The 17,678-nt window shown below is 39.2% G+C and overlaps 1 protein-coding gene across 1 annotated transcript in view; it reads left to right on the forward strand.

Annotated features, from left to right (window-relative positions):
• Positions 1-17,678, forward strand: part of slc35f3b (solute carrier family 35 member F3b) — a 73,512-nt gene that overhangs the window by 47,865 nt on the left and 7,969 nt on the right. Inside the window, exon 3 of the mRNA XM_037685217.1 lies at positions 12,745-13,078. Coding sequence (XP_037541145.1) covers positions 12,745-13,078 — 334 coding nt within the window. The remainder of the gene's footprint in view (positions 1-12,744; positions 13,079-17,678) is intronic.

The raw sequence follows: 17,678 nt of genomic DNA on the forward strand, positions 1-17,678 counted from the left end.
GCTGAAAAGTTTCATGACGTTCAGCTTTGAAGGAGAGGAAATTCACATGGGGGGCAGAGCGGATCAACACACAGCTTGTCAGAGTCTCTGCAGCTTATGTAACACCAGCTTCCAAAACTTCTATTCCCCTCACTAACAACCAGCTGACAAAGAAGTTTTTTTTCTGGCAGTTTGGGACCCCCAGTGGTCCTTTTGTTCCCCCCAATGCCTTGAGTCCAGTTCACATCCACATATTAATACAAAATATTAGCACAGACATGACTCAGTGACTTCCAGTTAATGAAGCAAAGTCAAGTCCTGCTCTCTAATTGGCTGGTTTTAAAGTTCAAACATAACTTTTTTGATTTTCCAACATTGTCTCAAATCTGCAACAAATATTTCAGAGGAGCGTGCACGACGCACCAATCAGTGCTGCCATTTTATCTGAAACTGCCGTCTCGAGGCTAATAGCATTCTGGAGAGATGCATTCTGGGAGTATCCTGTTGTTTCCCCCCTCGCCTCGAGTTTAATTCAGTCACATCTTTTGAAGTAACTGCTTGCTCTCATGACAAATTCGTCAGCTAGCAGCCTTTGGAGAGTAATTATTGATTTCTCTTTAAACAAATTGGTGTCCTTTGGGGGAGGGAGCGTTTGTGTCGTTCACGTGTTGCGGAGTTAAGAAGTTCACGGACGTCCCTTTAATCCCTAATTTCATTTTATGCGCTTTGAAAGAGAACAGGCCTCTCGCCGGGTGATTCAGCGTCCCAGAGGAAGCTGGCCATGTTGGACCAGCTGCTGCTGAGGGTTCACTGAACGGTCCCGCACAGGACGCGCACATCTTGACCTGCAGAAAATAACTTTGTGTTTTTCTGTGAGAGTTGTTGAGCAAAAAACTGGACAGATTTCAATAAAGCATGCTGTGACTATATAGATCTATATCTGAAACAAAGTGACACCTTCAGCATGCTTCAAGATGACTGCCACAGCCGTCTGACTAAAGAAAGAACATAAATATGCTTATAACTCGGTCAGTTTTAAAGATATTCAACTAAAATCCTGCGTGGTAGTAGCTGAGTGATGCCCAGCTCATAATCTTCAGAGCTTAAATACATTGCACAAGATTTTTGTTTCAAATGTTTCCATTAACTAATTGAAGTAAACAACATCTGTCTGTTAGCAAAATATTTCATGAACTGCTGGATGGATTTGATTAAGTCCTTCTCAAAATAATTACTGGATACACAACTATGAGTGATTAATTTATGAAGTCAATCCAACTTAAAATGGTCCCTACAATTAATTGACATTAGCAAACGCAAACTTAACTAAAACTCGGCTAATTTGCCATATACTGAGCTGAAGTTTAACTTGGTAGTAGCTGAGGTTTATATCTAACACAAGCTCTGAGCATTACACATTGCACAGCGTCTTTGTGTAAAACTTTAGCATTAACTGTTGGAGCCAACACAGTGTGTCTGTTAACAAAATATTTCATGAACCACTGGTCTGATTTTAATATAACTTTCTGAATGTAAGCTTTGGATCTAAGTCTACAACTGATTAACTTTTAGAGACAATCCATTTCAAGATGGCTGCCACAGCTAATCCACACCTTCAAATACAAATATAGCTATAACTCAGCCACTTTTACACATATTGAGCTAAGACTTGATGTTGTACCAGCTGAGTCTGTACCTGCACAAGCTCAGATGCTGCTGTTTTTGACTCAAAGTGAGGATAACCCTCCCTGTAAGGGTCCCTGCTCGTTCTGCAGAGCACATTACCATGGAACGTGCGTCTAGTGAGGCAGTAGCAGATAAAACATCTTGGTCAAACTTAGTGAGTTTCACCACAAGGCATTTTGTGCTCTTTTAAATTCTTATTTATATGTAAATGTGCTTCAATGCTTTGTAATAAGGAAAGCATTTAAGAGATTATTTTGTTTTTGATGTTTAAGAAGCATACGTTAGATTATGAGCAGTGGCATTTTATCTTATTTAAACTGCATTAAATTGATGTTTCTTTACAGTCGTTTTCTCTTGTGAGTGTAACTGCAGTGGACTTTGATGGATGTGGGAGGAGCAAAAGAAAAAACCCACTTCTTACAGCAAAGTTTGTTTTATAGACCGGACCAACGCGACGTGATAAGACAGCAATGAATTCACAAAGACAGGGCTTATGATTTTTTTAAGAGGCCAAGCTTTTGCTCAGGTTTATCAAGTGCAGAGTGCGTGCAGAGGTTGCTAAAACTCCAAGTGGAATGAATTACATTTTAATGAGTATGTTGTTGCCATTTATTTCTTTATTTTCTAAAAAAAAAAAAAAAACGTTTAGCAGGATTTAGGAAGGCCGCCCACTTTCCTTTTTGATTTTGTTCAGAAAACTGCCAATACTCACCTTTAAACAAACAACAAAATACATATTGAAGACATGTTTAAAAACAGGGAAATATTTGAGCTGTATTTCACATATTTTAATGTGGGGTAATGTAGAAAAGTCATGAACAGATAATATATTACCTGATGCTGATAGGTAAGCTGCTTAAATTTGGAGACATACTGTAAATCATAAACTTTACACTATAAGATATATTTAGATTTTAGAGTTACTTTTGAGGTTGTTTTGATTTTGCTCCATTCCAACTAGCTGTTAGCTCATCAGTCTGGGTCTAATTAAAGTCTATTCCCAACATGAGGTCATTCAAAGTGCTATCGTTAAGATATTTAATTGTGGTTAATCTTTCCATGGAATATTTTAGGTCTTATTTTAAAAACATAATGCAGTGTTTCCCAAATTAAGGGTCAGGAGCCCACTGTAGGTCATCAACCACCTAGTGGGGGATCTTCAGATTAACTTTGATCTCAAATGAAGCTTTAAAAGGGCTGCAAATAGTAATTGTTTTTTGTAATTTTAAGAAGAAATGCAGGTGTTGGTCATAAAATTAGAATATCATAAAAAAGTTGATTTATTTCAGTAATTCCATTCAAAAAGTAAAACTTGTATATTATATTCATTCATTACACACAAACTGGTATATTTCAAATGTTTTTTTCTTTTAATGTTGGTGATTATAACTGACAACTAATGAAACCCCCAAATTCAGTATCTCAGAAAATTAGAATATTGTGAAAAGGTTCAATATTGAAGACACCTGGTGCCACACTCTAATCAGCTAATTAACTCAAAACACTTGCAAAGGCCTTTAAATGGTCTCAGTCTAGTTCTGTAGGCTACACAATCATGAGGAAGATGCTGACTTGACAGTTGTCCAAAAGATGACCATTGACACCTTGCACAAGGAGGGCAAGACACAAAAGGCCGTTGCCAAAGAGGCTGGCTGTTCACAGAGCCCTGTGTCCAAGCACATTAATAGAGAGGCTAAGGGAAGAAAATGATGTGGTAGAAAAAATATACAAGCCATAGGGATAACCACACCCTGGAGGAGATGGTGAAACAAAATCCATTCCAAAATGTAGGGGAGATTCACAAAGAGTGGACTGCAGCTGGAGTCAGTGCTTCAAGAACCACCACGCAGAGCTGTATGCAAGACATGGATTTCAGCTGTCACATTCCTTGTGTTAAGCCACTCTTGAACAAGAGACTGTGTCAGAAGCATCTCGCCTTGGCTAAAGTCAAAAAGGACTGGACTGCTGCTCAGTGGTCCAAGTTATGTTCTCTGATTAAAGTAAATTTTGCATTTCCTTTGGAAATCAAGGTCCCAGAGTCTGGAGGAAGAGAGAAGAGGCACATAATCCATGTTGCTTGATGTCCAGTGTCAAGTTTCCACAGTCAGTGATGGTTCGGGGTGCCATGTCATCTGCTGGTGTTGGTCCACTGTGTTTCCTGAGGTCCAAGGTCAACGCAGCATCTACCAGGAAGTTTTAAAGCACTTCATGCTTCCTGCTGCTGACCAACTTTATGGAGATGCAGATTTCATTTTCCAACAGGACTTGGCACCTGCACACAGTGCCAAAACTACCAGTACTTGGTTTAAGGACCATGGTACCCCTGTTCTTAAATGGTCAGCAAACTCGCCTGACCATAATCCCATAGAAAATCTATGAGGTGTTGTGAAGAGGAAGATGTGATACACCAGACCCAACAATTCAGAAGAGCTGAAGGCCACTATCAGAGCAACCTGGGCTCATAACACCTGAGCACTAGTGTCAGACTGATGGACTCCATGCCACGCTGCATTGCTGCAGTAATCCAGGCAAAAGGAGTCCCAACTAAGTACTGAATGCTGTACATGCTCATACTTTTCATGTTCATACTTTTCAGTTGGCCAATATTTCTAAAAATCCTTTTTTTTTTTTTACTTGGTCTTAATCAATATTCTAAATTTCTGAGATACTGAATTTGGGGTTTTCAATAGTTGTCAGTTATAATCATCAACATTAAAAGAAATAAACATTTGAAATATATCAGTCTGTGTGTAATGAATGAATATTAATACACAAGTTTCACTTTTTGAATGGAATTACTGAAATGAATCAACTTTTTCATGATATTCTAATTTTATGACCAGCACCTGTATGAACAAGGGTTATACATTTATCATATCAGTTATTATAGTCTGTTCAGCCTTCATGTTTTGTGTAATGGCAGTCGGTCTCTGATGTACTTTACGGGTCAAAAGCTGAAAAGTTTAGGAACAACCAGGTTAGATTCCCTGTGTTGTCATTAGTCTTGGCAAGGATAAAGCATTATTTAGGCAGCCACTCAGTGTACACCTACGGTGGCTGCCGATTCATTACCTCAACAAGGTTGGCTGCGGCCAGTCTTTTAAATATTGATTTGTTGCTGGGACACTTGCCAGGCCATACAGTGCAGCTCCATCCCATTTATTCACTCCTTTGAGGGACTGCATGAGAGGAGGAGCATTGTTTTAAAACAAGGAGTTTTATTGTGTGAACAATAAACAAACCATATATCAAAACATTCAGCTTTTTCAGGACAATCCTGATATGACTTTTGGTATTGGAGCAACTTTAGCTTTTTGAACTATTTAGCCTTTTCTGCCACTTTTTTTTCTCTAAGAAAATGAATTGAGCTCATTTAAGCCTTCAAAACTTTACATCTGTTTACAATCTTTTACTGCTCCTTTCACATTTTGTTCCGGTTCAGCTTCTTTGTGCAGATTTAAACTTTTTATTCAGCTACTTTCAGCTAATTTCAGCTGTTTTTTTCCAGCTGTTTTGTGCTCCTGTCTGATTCTTTCTGCTGACTACAACATGTTTGTGCTTCTTCTAACTTATTTTTGCTAATTGACAGCACAACGGTTCAGTGGTTAGCACTGTTGCCTCACAGCAAGAAAGTCCTGGGTTCAATCCCCAGTTGGACCTGGGGTCTTTCTGTGTGGAGTTTGCATGTTCTTCTCATGCTTCCGTGGGTTTTCTCCGGGTACTCCGGTTTTCTCCCACAGACCAAAAACATGCATGTTAGGCTGCCTTCAGGTCCAGGCCTCCCTTGCAAAAGAGATATGTGATCTCAATGGGATTTGCCTGGTTAAATAAAGGTTAATAAATAATATTTCAGCTTGTTATGCTCCTTTCAGCATTTTTATGCAAGTTTCAGCTTTTTCTACCATATTTCAGCTACTATTGAGCTGTTTTTAAGCTAATTTAAGCTTTTTCAGACAACTCCACATTCTGTGCACTCATTTAAATTGTTTTCAGCCTAATTCAGCTAAAATGTGCTCTCTCCACTTCCTTCTTGTAATTTCAGCTTCTGTTTTTTTTAGCTACTTTTCAGCTTAGTGCAAATTTCTACTTTTTTGTGCTAATTTTTGCTTCTTTCAGCAAACGTGCTTTTGGCTTTTTTCTGCTAATTTAAGCTTGTTGTATCATTTCAGCTATTATTTGGTGCTAATTTCAGCTGTTTTCAGATAAATTCAAGTTTTTCATGGTAATTTCTGCTACTTTCAGCCTAATTAACTTTGTTCTGCTAATTTCAGCTTTTGTGCTCCTTTCAGCTTTTTCTGCTAATTTTAGCTTTTTCTGCTATTTCAAGTACTATTTAGCTGTTTTTGTGCACATTGTAGCTTTTTCAGTTTAGTCCACATTTTTTAGCTAATTTCAACTCTTTCCACTTCCTTCTGGCAGGTTAAGAATTGTTCTGCCTTTTCAGCAACTTTTCAGCCGTTTTTTAATTTTTAATTTCATGTGTTTTTAGCTGATTTCCTAATTTTTGTGCCTGCTTATTTAAACCTAATTCAACGAATATGTGTTCTTTCTGCTTTATTCTGCTAATTTAGGCTTGTTCTTTCATTTCAGCTACATTTCAGCATGTTTTAGCTCATTTCAGCAGTTTTTCATCAAGTTCTTCTGCAATAAGCATTCACACTGCATTTTCACAGGAAATGCAATTTCTCTAGTTATATATGCTGCTGATGTTTTGCTCTGATGCGGTGCAGAGACGCTCTCAAACTTGTGTTTTGTCATCTTGTCACTAATCTGTGATTCATCTGAGGGCCGCAGCATCGACCTGTATCCCGAGCATCTGTTGAGGCAGATGTACAGGTCAAAGCGGAGACAGACAAGTTTGCTGCTCCGCGAGGAGGTCGCCCTGTTGTCCTTCGAGGCTTAAAGGAGGAAGCGATCGAGACCGAAGGCGACTAGGATCAGTAACACTTGCCCCACCCTTGTCTGCCCTCTGGGGCCTCTGTCGTCACAGCCCATGCGGTCAAGCCCATCAGCTGGTTGACGCAGCAGGGTGTGTTTTTCACTTCTGTGTTATTGAGTCAGACAGGCTTGTCAGAAGAGCCTGCTCTGGCGTGTTGAACGGCCTCTTACTGACAGGTTGGCCTGACCCGGCTGACAGAGCCAAGTATCACAGACTCACACTCTGTCAGAGACTGAGATTACAAAGACAGTGACTGCTGTCTGTCTGCGTGCTGCCTGTCTACCTGACTGACTCTGTCAGGATGAAATGACCACTCTTCTGTTGTATTTTACACATTACAAACATTTCCTGGAATGATGAAGGTGAAGATACATGTGAAAAACTGCTCATGTTAAAGATGTACGAAAAACTAAGCACATACAAGAATATTATGTGATGATGTTTAATTATAGCCCTGAAAGTCCACAACACAAGTCTGTTCATATTCATCACCGAGCCGAGCCAGAAGTAAGACAAGACGAAGTGTTCCTCCGAAGTATATCTTGGTGATTGATCTGTTTACCCTTAAACCAGTGAGGCAGAGCGCTGCAGTGCTCTCCTGCTCCCATGAAGCAGTGACCAAACAACCAGCGAGGTAAAACTCACTCCTACATCTATTCTTGCTGAGTCCTCCATGACGTTGCATGGCCACCCTGTCAAAGAAAAAGAGACCCGATGCTGCTGTATCTGTCGCTTGGAAGGATGCATGCTTACTCTGTGGGATCAAGCAGGGCATCAGAGAGATGGTGAAGGGGTACGGCGTGATCTGAGGTGGCGTGTCACAGCACAGTCGTGAGCGCAGGCAGTCAGGCAAGACTCTGCTGGCACGTTTGGGATTTGCAGCTATCAGCAAGAGAAATCTGCACTGCAGAGACTGCAGGGGAGGGAGGAGAGCCGAATTGGGAATCGTGAAAGCGTGGACTGAAGGGAAAATGGATCGGGAAAACCAGCGAGCTAGTGGCACAATTAAACTCAGCATTCTTTGGAGCGTTTCACTGAAAGTGTAAAACAAGTTTAATAAGCAGTTCAGGAGGTCGGTGTGCAAAAGTAACAGACAATTAAGTTCAAGATAAATATTGATCTTCTATCTTAACTGTCTGCATAAGGATAAAGGCATTTAAAGAACTGGAAATAAAGGAGAAAATGTGCAACAAGGCTGGCATATTATCTTTTCAGTGATTTATTAACATTTTTCTTTCTTGAGAGCATCTTTACTGATGCACAGTGAATCCAGATGTGTTTGAATGCTCTGATCCATGAAAGTCTATTGGAGGGGGAAAAGAAGCCATAGATGGTTGTCAGAGCAAAGCAGTTTGGGTTTTATGAGTAACATCCTCAATCTGTTTCCAGCAATTCTACAGATTCCTTAGAAAAAATAGGGGCATTTAGACAAAAAAATGTGTATGATCATGGACATGTTTTGCTCTATACCAAATCAGATCTAAATCTGTATTCTTGAGCAGAAAGTTGAGATCATTTGTAAGATACTGACGCCATTCCTTATGCTGCTCACATCCTGGGGTCACCTTGACGGTAAACATTTAATTATGAGCTCATATGGTTAACAGCTTGCATTATCAATTTATCCTCCCAGGTTTCATTCACAATATTAATCGTTTTGAAATGCATTATAAGCTGAGCCTTTTTGTTTTGCCCCTCCAGTCCGGTGACCCATTAACTGATGAGTTCAGCTCAGCTCCATATTGTTCCTCAGCAGCACTCAGAGCTGATACAGTATCATTAGTCACAGTCGGCGTGAGCATAAAGCACATCGGTCCGGGCTTCACTGGTAATAAATGAGCATGTGGAAATATTGGGGCAGCTAATCATTGCAGCTTTAGTTAATATTTTAAATGCCTTTTTGTGGGGAACAAATATTAGAGAATATCCATTTGGATATATCATTACAGGCTTTTCAGGGTCTGTTTTATTGTCTAACCACCAAATGCTTAGTTCAGCCCGAGCCTACCTGATAGACTTGGCTCGTGTCTGCATTTCAGAGATTAAGCTCTGGTGCCGTACCGAAAGTGTTTGGAGCTGCGGGATGTGGGACTGGATCCCAGGAAAGACGGAAACTGGGCAGCATCAACACGAGATGACCTTCAGAATAAGACAAACAATAAAGGAGCTCAGAATAGAGGCGTAACTTTCACCCAAGATGTCCATGTGTGCCTGCAACCCTCGTTTTTTAGTTCTTGCTGATTCGTTGTTACATGGCAATATAACACGACAATCTTGAATCATTTGTCACGGTTGACAAATTTGCCTTTGGGCTGTCAGAGCTGGCACACAAACAGGGGGCGCAGATTAGGGTGCTACAAGAGTGCACCATCATTTCATCTTAATTGCGTCACTTTCTCTGTTTTGCTTGCAATAGAGAAACACAATCCGAATCTCTTGTGCATTCATCACGCAGGCAGAGGAAGCCGGGGTGTGGGAATTAGAGGCGAAAGCCATCAGGGGAGTTAATTTGGGATGTGATGAGACCACCTGGCAAGGTCAGACACAGCTTTTTTCCAGAAGAACGAGCCGCTTCATTGGGCGTGATGGATGCTTAACTACGAACCTAGAATTCTCTGTAAGGGTGATGGCTTTCTGTTCGGTTAAACATTTCCCATTAATGATGATGCAGCATCATCAGGACTAGTTTATGGCAAGAATCTCACTCAAGGTTACAATGACAGAATAAAAACTCCCGTTGATGCGGCAATGGTCATTCCTAAAGTCTGTAGTATGAACAGATGCTGAGATATATTCATACATTAAACGGGTTCTTCATTTTTCTGACTGTGTAACATGCGTGCATTGAATTTAACAGAAATGTAACGAGAGACGTTATTTATCTTTGACCCATCAAAATGAATGCGGTCATTTATTTACAGAATCAAAGTTTAACATCAAACATTTACATTAATTTGGCAAAATATGAAAATAACAACAGCATAGTTTTACAGGAAGTGAGAACAATACGGCGATTGTTTTCACTTTTCAGCTAAAACGGCAGACATCAATTAATCAGTTTTACAACCAGGAAAACCATACGGCCATGGTTTTCCGTTGCTTCACCACAGACATTAATGAAAACATCTGGATTAATTTTCTAGCAGAAAGGAGAGTTTGAAGATGGAAAATTGAGATTTATCTTACAGAGAGATGTGTGAGGGAATTTATCTGTTTTAACCAGAACAGCACGCTCTTTGGAAATCAGCTTGGCCAACGGTACGCTTGGTCGAAATAGAACTTTTACCTTGCAGACGATAGCTTCAGCGTCGGTGTAGAGCTCTCCTTTTGACTCTTTCAGCGTCTCCGTGAGGACAGCTAAAACCCTAGGAGTCGTGTGAGGTTATCCAAATAGAAGTTATAATTCCCATAATCGTCTCTGGTTCAGCTTGTTGGCTTAGGAGCAACCATGAATGCCTGCGTTTGCATCCAGGTTGTCCTAAAATCTCTGCATTCTGGAATCCAAGAACTCTGAACTCCTTCAGAACTCTGAACTCTTGGTCTTCCTTAACTCATCTCTTCTCAACTCTGAAACTCTACTGTTAAACTGGGAAGTTGCCACATTTAAACGGGCTCCACTTCCGGTTCATTTGAGAGCTTTCTGATTCGTGGATGGACCAGAACAGAGGTGTGGTTTGTGATGTAAGGTGTTATGGAAAGTCAAGGATTGTTTAGTAACAGACAGAAAGATTATTGGAGAAAACCAGTCTTAGTGGCGTCTCTACTCAGTATCTTGCTGTAAAAGTTAAACATGACATTTCTTTTCAGTAAACTTTTTAGTTGACCGAAACTCGAACTTTAACACACTTACAAATTTGCTCATTGAAGACAGAAAAATCAAGAAATGCATATTACCCTGATTTCTTCTTTGAATGAGGAATAAAAATCATTACTACTGTTTAAGTAAATAAAAATGAGTAGTTCACTTCAACATGTAAACATTGTTTGAACTAACACAATTCGATTATCAAACATTTGTAAAATAGTAATGATCATAGAGAATTGTCTTTTCCACTTGATTAATTCAAGAAAGAAAGTCTCAGGATCGATCAACCTGTATTTCTAGATGCAGATCAATGAAATGACAGTTCCTGACCATATGATCCTAAGGTCATTGATTTGACATCAGGTCAAGTTCACTACAAGTCCAACCTGTGTTATAGCCATTAGCATCAATCAGAGATGACTCAGTGGCACATCATCACCACTGAAGACATTATCAGGGAAATCATGTATCTAAACTTTATGGAAGGAAGACATGGTGTTGATATTAAACAACAGATTTTTTTTTTAAATCAACACAATTCAAGATGTTTTCTACAGCTAACAGATCCTCAAAAAACACAAAAATGGCTATAATCTAATTAATTTCTCAGTTGGTAAACTAAAAATTGGTGTGATAGTATCTGAGACCGATTTTCAACACATTCTGAGCACTAAGAGATTTCCCAAGATTTGTTTTTAAAATTTTGCTATTACCTATTTGTCTGTTAGCCAAATATCTCATGATCTATTGGACATTTTTTAATGAAAGCTGGAAAATGAACTGTTGGCTTCTAGTAGTGGAAGAATCCGTCCAGAGGACCTGACCCAACCTGGTTAGATGTATCCATCTGGATCAGTGGTGTAGTCTACATTTTTGTAGTGGGTATACTGTGCTTAGAAACCAAAGTACACTGGTTAGTACAATGTAATGGTCAAATTATTTAGATTTTTAAGCGTATTGAACATTTTCAAATTTCTCTGATGCTTATATTTGAATAAATGTACAATAAACTTTGTACAACTGTTGGCTATGTATGAAAAACATGTTATAGAATTTACAAAACAGTATCAAAGCAAAGTGCTGCATACAGAAAGATTGTTACAGAAGAGTTTAACTGCCGTTTAACGTATCAATGACACGTGCCTAATGATATGTCATGTATCATTGGACACTTTTAAGTAGGCATACTGAAATTCTTAAGCTTTTCTAGTGGGTATACTCCATATACCCCAGTATCACATAGACTACACCAATGAAATGGATTACTGAGCATGCATCGGGACATCCAGCGATTACTTTTTTGCAGTTTAATTAAAACATGTGTAGTGTTGAAGGATATATTTTGCTAAGAGACACAAAGGACTGACTCCAGAACCTGTCCAGAGGATCTGACTCAACCTTGTTAGATACAACCTAACTTTTGTGGTGAATACAGTTCAAGATTTCCACAATCGTCAACACAAAATGTCTTTAACTGTCAGCTTATTAAATATTTAGCTAAAATTTGATGCTGTAAAACACTGTTGGCTGTAACTGAACAGTTCAGAAGGAACAACAGTTGTTTTTGTCGTAAGACTTTTAAACAAAACAACCTTATCAATTGTGGAATGGCCCAAAGAATGTGAGTGGGCCGGAGATAGCACTTTGCCTCAGTTGTCGTGTTATTGAAGACACATGGAGCCTATCAGGTTGTGACGGGACAAACAGAAAATGTAGGAGGTGCTGTGTGTGTCTTTGTGGGCTATAGTGCAAATACACAAACCACCACAACTCATCCGTTTGAGAGCAGGTCGTCTTGGATTGGATGTCAGATCCGTCCTTTTCTGTCCTCTGTTTGTCTGCTGCCGGTCACACCCAGCTGTAATATTTTTAACTCAAGTGTCCGATTGCTCACCGACCAACAAGTTCATTTGAACCCCATATGTCAAGCTCAAGAGCCGTGGGCCAAATCTGGTCCCCCAAGATGATAATTTAAATGTAAATATTGCATCTCTTCTAATTTTTCTTTAATAAACTGATAAATACATCATTTAGTGTAGACTTCTCTTGCCAGCTGGCCAACTGTGAAGCCAGAAAAAAGGTTGGATCATTCTGTCATTGTTGATTCTGACGTGGGAAGAGCAACAGAACGTCAAATAAGACAGATCACACTCTTGTTGATGAACCAAGAAAAGATCTGACTTGAGTTAATGCATCAGCTGAAAGTGGTCCATGGCTCGGACAAAGTGTTTACATTTTGGCTCCTTTTGGTAAATGAGTTCGACACCAGCTGTTTTTCAAAGATGACAGTAAAGTCCAACAAATTAGAAAATAATTCCGTTGTGTTTGTGCACAGGAGAAGACCGGACCAGGGAGAACGTGGTGGGCACAACAGACTCGCAGTCGGCCGGGGCAGCTGGGTCAGAACCGGACAGACGGAGGCTCCACTGTTGCATCAGAGTAACAGCCGTACAGGTGCGGAAGGCCCTGTGGGGGGTCGCCATGGTCGTGTGCGTGTGCTCGTCCTGGGCGGGCTCCACCCAGCTGGCCAAGCTCACGTTTAAGAAGTTTGACGCCCCGTTTACCCTCACCTGGTTCGCCACCACCTGGAACTGCCTCTTCTTCCCCTTGTATTACATCGGCCACCTGTACAAGAGTCCGGAGAGGCAGACGCCCAAGCAGAGATTCAGGTGGGAAGCCTCACAGCTTTTTCATGACAATGGCAGACGAGAATGTTTTTGCCTGTATGTGTGTGCATGTGCCTGTCTGTTAGCAAAATATCTCATGAACATGTTGACAAAATGTTACTGAAATGCAGAAAGTCTCACTGTATGAACTGACTTTAAGGGTGCATTCACACCAGCCCTGTTTAGTCCGCTTTAATCGAACTCTAGCTCGTTTTCCTAGAAAGTCCGGTTTGTTTAGGGAGGTGTGAACGCACCATCGAACTCTGTCACGGAACAAAAAGGTGAACTCTGGCCCGGGCTAAACCTAGGTCTCGGTCTGGTAGAAGCGAACTCCAGCGCGGTTCGAGTGCAGTGTGAATGTAAACAGACCGAGACCCGCTCCGCAGGGTAAACAAACACGCATTTCTCTGACCTTATATGGAGCCGTCAGCTGTCTTGTGTGGAAAAACAATATTCTCCAGGGTCTTCTGCTCATGCTAAGTCCATTTTTGAAAAATGAATAAATATAACTCCTAAAACTGCTAAAACTTGATGCCACTTCGTTTTTATTTTTATTTACAGAAGAAGAAGAAGAAGTGTCTTCAGAGGTTTTTGTGTTGTTTCTTTCAGTAGTTCTTGGTGCAGCGCCCCCACAGGCGAGCGGGGGAATAGGTTGGTTCAACAGGTTGACTTGACTGCACAGTGCAGTGTGAATGCAAACGCACCAGCTCAAATGTAAACAAAAGGTCATGAATATTGGTCCCGAACCGAGTCTACCGGACTATCTGGTGTGAAAACGACCTAAAAACCACCAAAATGGCTATAATTCAGTCAGTTTGACAAATATTGATCCAAAGTTTGGTGTGGTAGTAGCCAACACTAATCCTTAACACATACTCTGAGCACAACTAGCTTGTGCAAAAAATCGTCACTTAAAATTCCATTAGCTAATTAGCATCAACTTTATCTGTCTGTTAGCAAAATATCTTATGAACCATTAGATGAATTTTACTGAAACTTTTAAGAAAAAATTATTGGTTGTAGCTTTTCTACTGATTGAGTTTAGGAGCTAGCCTCATTCAAGATTTACCACCACATTCAAGTGATCTTAAAAAAAAAAAAAAAAAAACTTCTATAGTTCAGTCAGTTTTACAGATATTGACCTAAAGTTTGGTGTGGTAGTAGCTGAGCATCACTCATAACAAATACTCTGAGTGCAGACATCTTGCCTTACCACAGCTCTAGCTCTCATTTCTTAACATAAGATTATATTAATCTACAACTCTGGCATGAAATGCAGCAGATGATATGCATTCCTTGGAATGCTAGTTTTTTAATTGTCTCTTTGTTCTTTAAGTCACTCCTCAGATTGGGATTCTTGTCGTCATTTCAGATTATTGTCTTGTTACAAGGTCTAACGCTGCCGAAGGCAAAGATTCTCTACAGATTTCCTTGTCTTTTTAATCCGTATAAGGACAATTAAATGTTCAAGAACCATCATGAGAGCCACGCTGAGTCATGCTAAGTAAGAAAGGGGATGTTGTAAAGAAAAGTTTCATGGACATTGTCAAAAACTGAACTTCAGTGAGAAACGTGAACAAAATCTCCCTGAGCTTTTTTTAAAGGTCATAAAGAAAAGTTTTGGTTTTCTATTTAGCGTCCAGATGAGATAAAATTTGACTTATCTGAGCTCAAAGGCACAGTTTCTGTCTGATGTATAAAAGGCAAAACGATTCACCTCAAGAACACGATCAAAGCTCGTCAATGATTTTCCCCCCCATCACTTGGCAGTCCTCTAAAAAGGCTCTTGCAAGAAAGAGAGAAACGACCTTGGGTTATTGCAGACATAAGACAATGATCCAAACATGTGGCGAAAAAGGTAAAAATTTAAAACTCAAAACCTGATGTTCACTGCAAAAAAGTAAAATTAAAAAAGATCTTACGGGAAAATGTTTGATAGCTGAAATTATAATAACAGGCCTTGCTGTCACTATAGCAAAAAAAGTGATTTCTCATGAATTATGAAAAGTAATAAATAAGTAATTTCTGCAGCTTGGGTACAGTTCCTCAGGATCATCTATCTATTTTTTTTCCTTAAATGTCATTTACTGCCAGAAACCCCCACGAAATATAGCACAGAATTTGAAATAATTCTCATCTAAAATGCAAAAGTTAAATTTTTCAGTTGACACAAAAAAGACAAAGAAATAATGAAACTTAACACACAGAGAATCTGCATAAACATTCTGATTTAGAGTAGCTTTTGTTTATGGAAGCTTCCTATTTTATAATCCAGTAAAAGTCAACATTGATCATCCAGATGGAAGTTTTATCCGTCATTTCTGCAGCCCGATTTTTAACTGGTACAGGCTATAGAGAGCACATCACGCCAGTTTTGGCCTCCCTGCACTGGCTACCCATTCACCTTCGGATCCATTTCAAAATTCTCATGTATGTTTTTAAATCACTGAACAGTTCCGCCCCATCCTATCTCACTGATCTTCTGCAGCCATATGTCCCACCGCGCTCTCTGAGGTCAGCAGACCAGATGCTTCTCTCAGTCCCAGAAACCCGTCGTAAGCTCAGAGGTGACAGGGCTTTCTCTGTTGCAGGTCCACGACTGTGGAATGAGTTGCCACTGAGTGTCCGGCAGGCTCCCACACTCTCAGTCTTTAAGTCTCGCTTGAAGACACACTTCTATTCGCTTGCCTTTAACATGGTGTGATTTGTTTTGGTCCGGTCTGTTCTCTACTCTGTTGGCCATTTTAGTTAGCTTCTGCTGCTATTTGTATCTGTATTTCTATTTTATGTTTTCCTGTCCGCTGTGCATGTTTGTGTTCTTTTGTACAGCACTTTGGTTGGCCTTGTTGCTGTTTTAAGTGCTATATAAATAAATTGGTATGGTATGGTATGGTATTTCTCCGTCTCGTTGTGCTGCTTCTCAACGAAGAGGCTGAAGTGTTGAAGTAACTGTGTGTCGGTGAGCTGGCGGCATTAGCTTATCCACGTAAACCTTCTTTCTTTGGGGATTCACACGAGGATTTAGAGCTCCCACCCCCTCGCCTGGACTTGATCTGCTCAGATTCTGGAGCTGATTGTGTAACTGTGGTTGGTTTGCTCTGTGCTTCTTCACTCGCTAATTGATTTCGTAAAAGGCAGAGAAATAAGGCAGAGTCTGCAATATCTGACAAACGTTGGGTGGCTGGTTTCTGTCTCCACACACATGAATCAAGAGAAATTTACTGCTCATTAGAAATTGTTGATACAACAAACTCAATAAAACTGTCAAAAAATAATGTGTAAATCCCTTTTTATTTGCATTTTAAATGAGATGTGACTTTTTTAGACTGATCTGGGTAAAATCAGGAACGATTTCATCAGATGTTTGATCATCAAACTTTGAAGTTGTGATCTCAAACCCAACTTTTGTAAAATAGCAACACATTTATTTAAATGAATTTAAGGTACCTTACTGGTAACAGTGCTGGCAGTAAGTTACCATAAAACGACAGAGAAACGGATTACAGTGTAAGGCAGTTCATAAAAAATGTCTTGAAAAATACAAATGACGTGCAAGAACCACAGACTGATTTGTTCATATCAGGACACTTTGAAAAGCGCAGCTTTGGCTTTTTGTTGCATCAGCTGCTTGACCAGTTAAACCTTATTCTGCACCTGTCATGTGAGGCGGGACTGAGCCAAAGGGTCATATGGTCAAACTACATTCTGCTGACTTAAGGAGCAATTTCTGCTGGTTTATAGCACAACCAGTTGATTTCTATAATAACCAAATCATTATTATTATTATTCTGTTATGCAAAATGAAGTCATGGTGAACATGAACCTGATTTAAGATTCTAATTCTCGTCAATCATGTAGGATCTGATAAACCCCAAACACAGGTGTACAAACGCACAGAAGCCATTTCAGGTAATGGAGTGAACAAAATAATGTACTGCAAGAAATGTTGGTCCTTCTCCTTTTTATATTTGTGCAGATTGTCTTTTGATTTGTCTTAAGTAGTCTAATTTTTTGCAAAGCATTTTGTAAGAGCACAAACAAGCTAAAGAGATTTTATTGTAGTAGTTAAATAAGTTTTATATTAATTGAATTTGATGTAAAATTGGTCTTAATTGCCTGTATATCTTTATTTCATGCTTTCAGCACTTTGAGTTTCACTAGTTTATGAAAAGTGCTGTATACAAAAGTTTAAATGGTGTCTAATAATAATATAATATTAATAATGATATAGTTTTTGGTGTATGAGTGTGAAGGAATATACTCATATACTATGTGTTTAAATGTTAAAACTTACAGGAACTGTTTGATAGCTGTAATTATAAGGTCTTTCTGTCATTACAGAAAAAAAAGATTCTCATGAATAAATTAATTTATTATTTTTATAAATTTAACATTTATGTTAAATTGTATTCTATTATATACATATATATACAAAAAAAGATATATATATATATATATATATACATATATATACACACACATACACACACACACACACACACACATATATATATATATATATATATATACATATATATATATATATACATATATATATATATATATACATATACATATATATATATATATATATATATACATA

Source organism: Nematolebias whitei, chromosome 1, assembly GCF_014905685.2.
Source record: "Nematolebias whitei isolate Nwh7 chromosome 1, NemWhi1, whole genome shotgun sequence".
In the NCBI taxonomy this organism is placed as follows: Eukaryota; Metazoa; Chordata; class Actinopteri; order Cyprinodontiformes; family Rivulidae; genus Nematolebias; species Nematolebias whitei.